This window comes from Gavialis gangeticus, unplaced genomic scaffold, assembly GCF_001723915.1.
Source record: "Gavialis gangeticus isolate Ggan-Ray unplaced genomic scaffold, GavGan_comp1, whole genome shotgun sequence".
NCBI lineage: Eukaryota > Metazoa > Chordata > Crocodylia > Gavialidae > Gavialis > Gavialis gangeticus.
The window spans coordinates 1,225,757-1,233,056 of NW_017728982.1; the positions used below are offsets into that span (position 1 = coordinate 1,225,757).

General features: G+C 55.3%; 1 protein-coding gene across 2 annotated transcripts in view; it reads right to left on the reverse strand.

Annotated features, from left to right (window-relative positions):
* Positions 1–7,257, reverse strand: part of CEP164 (centrosomal protein 164) — a 67,702-nt gene extending 60,445 nt beyond the window's left edge. The window contains exons 1-6 of one of the 2 annotated variants that reach the window (XM_019512232.1): positions 7,225–7,257; positions 5,869–5,970; positions 5,274–5,392; positions 4,376–4,487; positions 3,665–3,878; positions 700–2,298 (exon numbers count right to left, since the gene is read on the reverse strand). In XM_019512232.1, the coding sequence (XP_019367777.1) occupies positions 700–2,298; positions 3,665–3,878; positions 4,376–4,487; positions 5,274–5,392; positions 5,869–5,912 (2,088 nt within the window). In that variant the 5' untranslated portion in view covers positions 5,913–5,970; positions 7,225–7,257. The remainder of the gene's footprint in view (positions 1–699; positions 2,299–3,664; positions 3,879–4,375; positions 4,488–5,273; positions 5,393–5,868; positions 5,971–7,224) is intronic. The other variant, XM_019512240.1, reaches the window with a different exon arrangement.
* Between the last annotated feature and the right edge of the window lie 43 nt (positions 7,258–7,300).

The window sequence follows — 7,300 nt, forward strand, 5'->3', positions numbered from 1 at the left end:
AATCCATGCTGATTGCCCCTGAGCATCATTTCTGATGCCGGCCCATCACAAATGTGCTCCTTGATGATCTTCTCAAAGAGTTTCCCCAGGATTGAGGTAAGACTGACGGGCCTATAGTTGCCCGGGTCCTCCCTCTTCCCCTTCTTGAAGATGGGGACCACATTTGCTACCTTCCAATCATCTGGCACCTGGCCCAAGCACCATGATCGCTCATAGAGCCGTGCCAGGGGCCCTGCAATAACCCCAGCTAGCTCCCTCAACACCCTGGGGTGGAGAGCATCCGGACCCGCTGACTTGAACGGGGTCCCAATCTTAACTGGAGCCTCCAAGCAAGTGAAACACAAATGATAAACACCTGTGACGCTGTAACTCTGTGTAGCCATGCCAAGGTAATTCCCCATTGCAAGTGACCCAAACTATAGTTTAGAAGGTAAGAGTATTCATTCTTCAATGGTAGAATAATACAAGAGACATCTAACATAGTACTTACAAAGCAAGGAAGATCAGCTGCAACCTGCACCTTAGAAGCTTTAAGCAACCCAGTAAAATACCTGCCACGTCAGCCCAGGGGACTATCACCTCTGTTTGGTTTTTCCTTCCTAACAATTAGCTAAGCGCAGAAAAATACCAGAGTCTCATGTCCTCAGAGACCTCATCATAGTCCCATTACAGAGGGGGTTGAAAAGCTAAGCTGCCTACCTCATCATTGCCTGCTCCGTCCCAAATCTCCGCTGTTCTGCTCTGGGTCAGCTCCACTTCCACCTGCCGGTAGAGCCTGCTGCTTTCCTGGCACTCAGCTGTCTGACAGAGCCAAGCAGGAGGAACTCGCAACCCTCTAGCCAATGCCTCTCTCCTCAGCACATCAGGGGCTTGCTCTGGCCTGCCCTCTCTTTCCTCTGCTTCTTCTCGTCCTTCCTCCTCATCCCTCTCTTGGGCACCAGACAACCCACCAAGTTCCATCCTCAAACTGGCATGGGCACACTCCTGAGGCACGACGAGGAGGGGAGTCAGCAGAGGCCCCTTAGCAGAAGCAAGCAAATCCAGGTGATCATCAGACTCACAGGAACTCTGGAGATCCCACGAGAAGTTACTGCCCTCTCTCCAAATCAGTGATGCAACATTATCAGCTACATTGCTTGAATGGCTGCTGCTGCATTCAGACCCCACACCACTTGCTGCCTTCTCTTCTTCTGGTGCAGCACAGGGGAAAATCGATTCAAGGAAGCAGGTTTCCATCAAAGCAGAAGCATCCACTCCGCTTCCTCCCCCAGCCTCTGAAGCACGCAGCATTGTCTCTAACGTCACACAAGGGATGGCCAAGAGACCATCGGCCTTGGATGCTTGCAGGCGTGTATCGGGTTCAGCCACCCTTGCCCATTCTGGCCCCTCTCTGCCTTGCCTGCTGCTGGTCGTAAAGCACTTGCCCAGCCTGGTGGTTGGACTCAACACTGGCTCACGAAGGTTTTTTTCCCTCCTGCTCTCCAGCACGTAGCTGTGTGAACTCAGCTCTTCTGGGAGACTCTGAGCAACCTCTTCTGGCAAGTGCAGGTCTTCCATGGGGCTGGCATGCAGGGGAATCGCTTCACATGTCTTACCATGGAAAACAGGGTTAGAGGCATAAGCAGCCAAAACAGCTTCCCTGACTGTGACTTGCAACAAACCTGGACCTCGCTCCTCATCACCAGCTGGGCCGCTAGATCTTTCTCTGACTGGCAAGTCATTTGCAGGCTGGCAAACACATTCTTCTGTCGTTTCTTTTTTCTTCTGGTTTTCAGACATCTGTTCTTCCACAAATAACAGGCTTTGGGCCTCAAAGACCTCTTGGGAACCAAGTATGGTTTTCCCATTTTCAAGGTCTGGTGAAGAGGATTCCTTTGACACACAGGAATCTAACTCCGCTGTCCGAACCACATCTAAATATTCAGGTTCAGAGTCAGAAAAGTAAAGACAATGTTCCACTGATTTGTCTGGGCCCTGCTGGGTGCCTGCATCTGATTTGCTAAAAGATGGACCTCTTCCTAAAATCTCCAGATCAGCTAACATTTGGCAAGTTCTGCTAGGCTTGGATGAAAGAAATGGCTGCAGATTATTTGGTTGAGTGCCTGAAAACAGTGCGTCTGAGTCACTTGCCTCTGATGATTGACTCAGGGTCATCCTTTCACCTTTCTTAAGGAAGCCCTCGTCCTTAATCTGGCTATTCTGTTCTAGATCAGGACTAAAGCACCAGGAGGGCAGGATGGGAGAGGATATCTGATAAAAGGATGTTGAAGGAAGAATCCCTGGCTCTGGCTGCATTTCCTAAGTGGACAAACATTAGCAGATAACTTAAACATGAACCATACAACTACACATTCACTCTTATCTAATGCCCAGAAGGCCACAGGAGAGAGTCTGCTGCACTTGAAGAAGAAACACTCTATTGAAGTCCCTCAAACTGGAGACTGGAGCCTTTTCAATCAGTCCCCACCTGGGGGATTTTCACCCACTGCAGTCCCTGGTCCTCTGGGTTTGATGTGAGGCAGACCTTCTCAGCCAGGCGTGTATCACGCTGCTGGGTAAACTGGGAAGTTCTCCTTATTTGATAGGGAAGGAATGGTTTGCCAAGGAGGGGAGGGTTGGTTATTCTTGTTGCCAACCAACAGTGATACATGCCAACATACTGCTTTCTGAAGCTGCACACGGTGCCTAGAAACCAGAGTGGCACATGCCTGGTCACTGCATAAACAACACCTGTCATTCTTTTCAATGAGACAAACAGCTCCAAATGTTTTACAACCCCCTGCCCCGTACACACACATACACACGTGCGCACGTGTGTGTGCATGTGCATCCCATTACAGTACAGCCACTGGTCTAATCCCAAGAGAGGTGCCAGCAGCTCAGGGCTCGGAGCTCCTGCACTGCAAGGGTGAGGGATCTGATGGGGACCCACAGCGCGAGGAGTCTGGAGGGTCCCAGCTTCCCCTTCCACATGCACTGCAGCTCATTCCACCTATCTGCCAACCACCAAAGCAGCTGGACGCCTCAGCCGAATCATCCGGGAGGAACAGCTTACTGGAAAGGCCTGGGCAGCCATGCACACAAACCAGAGCAGCTGCCCCTTGGGCCTGTAGCAGCCTCGTATTGATTTGAGAAGGGGTTTACAAGCTGCTCGGGCCACCGCAGGGCCCTTGCAGCAGCTCACTGTCATTCCCTGCTTCTGGGAGCAGGAATGGGGGGATAGAAGAGGCCACTGAACCCTGTTTTCTTTCTAGCTCGGAGCCCATCACCCACAAGGGCAGAGGGGGCATCAAAGAAACCCAGATGATGAACTGTGGGGAAAACAACCATAAGAACAAGAAGAGTTGAGAGATGGAGAGCATGAAACCAGTTGTCACTGCTGCCCAGGGAGTTGGCTCTGTTTTTTTGGGGTTTTTTACCTCAAAGGACATGGTCCTAAGACCAAAACAAGTGTAAAGCAGAAGCACACATGCTTCACTTAGCTCTGCACAGCAGCCATGTTGCCCCACAACATGTGGGCAGACTTATCGAGCCTACAACCTAACACCCCAACAATACCCCAGCCCCACAGCTGCCATCTCTGCTGGACAGCCATTCCTGTCCCCGCTTCCCAGGCTGGCCCTCCCTGCGTGCCCGAGGGGCCCAGACCGTGGGGCATACTCACAGCAGCTGGCTTCAGCAGCTCTCTCTCTTTCTTGTCTTTCTTTTCCTTCTTTTCTTTTTTCTTCTTCTTGTCCTTTTTCTTGGTGTCACCATGGGCTGAGAGCTTCTCCCGCTCCTGGACCACGAGCTCCCGGTAGTGCTCATCGCATGGGTGGTCCCAAGTTGACTGGCCATTGGCAAAGTTGAAGTAATAGATCTCACCAGTAATGTCTTGACTAACACGGAGGAACAGGACAGGTAGACAAGAGAAAAGGGCTTCAGTTCCGCTCACACATACAGCATGCCCCAAGGCAGCAGTGCAGGCACAGGCCCTCTTGTCTGAGGGGCTCAAGGGCTGCAGAGACTTCAGCCCCCCACTGCAAGCATGGCAGAAGAGGAGCAGTGCCCCAGCTAAGCCCATGTGCACAGACAGAGGAAGCAGCAGCAGCCCCTCCACCACCACTGCCCAAACTGCTGCCTCTCCCTCTCCCAGGTGAAGACATTTCAGCCAGTGCTGCAGGGCCACAGCATCCCTCTAAAGGGTGCAGAGGTATCAGACCAGTGGCAGAGTAGGCACATGGTGACCAAGTGTGCCTGTTGCACAGCTGGAAAACCAAGGAGCCCTGGCATCTAATCACCAGCTCCAACCACAAGGCTCCTGCGTCCATTTCTTAGGCTACCACGTGCAGAGGTCACCAGTCTATTCTAGCAGCCGCTCCTCTAGAGCTCTCACCAGGGCTTCCACTCGGGAGGCAGAGGGGCCACGATACCTTCCTTGGCCAGCCAAATCAACTCCGGCTCCTTCTCAGGATCAATCCCAATCCCCCGTGCATAGTCACAGATTTCTGTAACACAACAGAGTGAGGACAGCGTGACAGACAGCACACACCACACGGTACCACACAACCCGGCCCTGGCAAAGTGGAGGATGGACGGGGCAACCCCAGGTCCAAGGACACACCGAGCTGGAAACAACATCCCACGTGCTCGGGAGCATCTCACAGCCAGCCGGCAAGGCTGGATACTACGCAGGTGGGAAGCAAGAGGCAGCCAACACACGTCTGCACACAGGGGAATGGAGACCACAGGCCTCGGCCTCCCTTCGGCCCAGCCTACGTCAACATTAACTGCATGCAGTCAATGCGGCTACTTCAGTGAAAGCTGGTGCATGCAAGAGGACGATCGCCTCAGGAGCCCGGTGTCTGGCTCGTACCATTAAGTCTATCATCTCCCCTGGACCAGGCTGCCCAGCTTACCTACTGCAGTCTGGCCACAGGCAGCTGCTTAACTCTTGCCCACTGCCTGAAACGCAAGCGCAGGCCCGCAGGCAAACTGGGCGCCGTGTTTCAGGGAATGCCGACTAGTGTGCCAGAGCTGGCATCAGCCGCTACATTTTCTTGCTATTGCACTTGGGTTTTCTAGCAGCTAAGGAGCTGCAGCAGAACAGCAGCTTTTTATGCACCAACGACAGCAGGAAGCATCTAACAGGCATGCTTCTCCAGTCCCTCGAATGGCGTTTGTGCTGCCCCCGCCCCCCTGGACTCATAGTCCATCCTCCAGTGATGCAGAAGAGCAGCTCAGCTTCTCCACTCCCTTTCTTTTTGCTTGGTGGGGAGCCAGGTGTCACTTACCTTTCTCACTGGGTAGGTAGGTTTCATCGTACTCCTCTTCCAGGATGAGCTGGTCCCCGATGCACACATCGGATTCTGCCATGGTCATGCGGAGGGGTACAGCCAGCCTGCACCCGGTGCTGAAAAACAGCACAACAGATGGCTTCTCTGAGGACCAAGCCTCTCTAGCTCACTCCGCTCCAGCCTGACTTTCCCAAAGGAAGTTTTAGAAGCTGTCAGTGTCCCTTACATGTACAGGCCCCACTTCTAAATGTACCAGGACGTCCCTAGCACAAACTGCGATGAGGACGACGATGTTGCAGTCCTGCCTCACGCGAAGGCAGGCAAATAACCCTTGTGGCCCTAAGATCTCCCCTCTGCCTTCCCCCGTGAGAGCTGCTGGCTCAGACATTTTTGGGGGACCTTTGCACCTGCCGACTGCCAAGGGCAGGCAGAGCACTGAGAGCTTCAGGCTGCTGCCCGCGCCGGTTTGGCTCGTGGCTGCCCGGGTGCTGCCCTGTTTCTAGTACTCTCTCGCGGGCGCCTTCCAGACCGCGGAGCCCCAGCTGCGTCAGACGTGCAGCTGTGTACCCGTGTACCTGGACCGTGCCCTCACCTGTGAGGTGTGTCGACGTGGCTGCGCCGGCGTGTCACACACATGAAGGCCCCGCTCCCGGCACGGTGCTGCTAGCAATTAGCATGCGCTCGCTAACGAGGCCTGGGAGGAGTGGACAGCAGGGGAAGGGGGAGGCGAGAAACACAGTGTCAAGATCGCCTGCACCCCCTGCACACGCGTGTCCTGCACGGACACGTGTTGTCCACGGGGCCCCCGCAAGTCCTGCCTGGTGATCCCCAACCCCTCCCCGTTCTGGCACATGCACACCCCCCACCAGTGCTCACTTACTTCCACATGCGTGGGGCTCCCTGACTCGCTCCTTCAGCCCCTTGCACGCCCAGCACCAGCCGCCAGCCGTCCTGGACTCACCCCTTCCACTCCCCTGCTCCCCTCTCACCCCCAGTGCGCTGCGGCACCTGCCCTGCTTGCACGCTCCCCTGGCACACCCCGCTTCCCACATGGCTTGCACACTCCAGTTTCCCTGTACAGTCCTGCCCCTTTGTACACTCCTTGCACAGGCCTCATCCCCTGCTGCCTCTGTCCTTCCTCCCCCTCTCCTACACTCACCCCCAGCACACTTACCCCTGAGCTCTCCATGCACACTCACACCCTTGAGCTCTCCAATGCCTTGTACAATCACTCTATGAGCTCCCCACGCACTTACCCCTTGCACACTCACCCAGGCTCTCCATGCACACTCACCAGCATGCACACTCACTCCACAAACTCCCCATGCACATTTGCCCACCAGTTCCCTGTGCACCCTTTACCCACTTGCACACGTGCCCAAGCTCTCCATGCACGCACACCCATGCACACTCATCCCCTCAACTCTGTGCGCTCACCAGCATGCACACTTGTTCCATGAACTCCCCATGCACATTTGCCCATGAGTGTACCCCATGCACCCTGACCCACTTGCACACTCACCCCTGAACTCTCCATGCACACCCATCCCCACTGCACACTCCCCCAAATTCCCATGCACACTCGGCCTCTTGTACACTCACCCCTTGAGCTCTCTGTGCACAATCATTGCCTTACACACTCCCTTCATGCATTCCCCATGCACCCGTACCCCCTTGCACACTCACCCCCTCTCCTTGCACACTCACTCCACGAGCCCCCGTGCACATTTGCTCACAAGTTCCCCGTGCACCCTTTGCACACTTCCCCCGATCCCTCCATGCACACTCTCCCCCCTTGAGCGCTCTCTCTGTCCACAATCATTGCCTCGTGCGCTCCCTTGATGCGCTCCCCATGCACCCATACCCCCTTGCACGCTCGCCCCCCGAGCTCTCCATGCACACTCACCGTTTTGCACACTCACTCCACGAGCCCCCCGTGCACACTTACCCCCGCGCACGCCGGGCCTCCCGAGCCCGGCCCCGGCCCCGGGGACCCCCCAGCCGGACGCCGCGGGTGGCCCGGG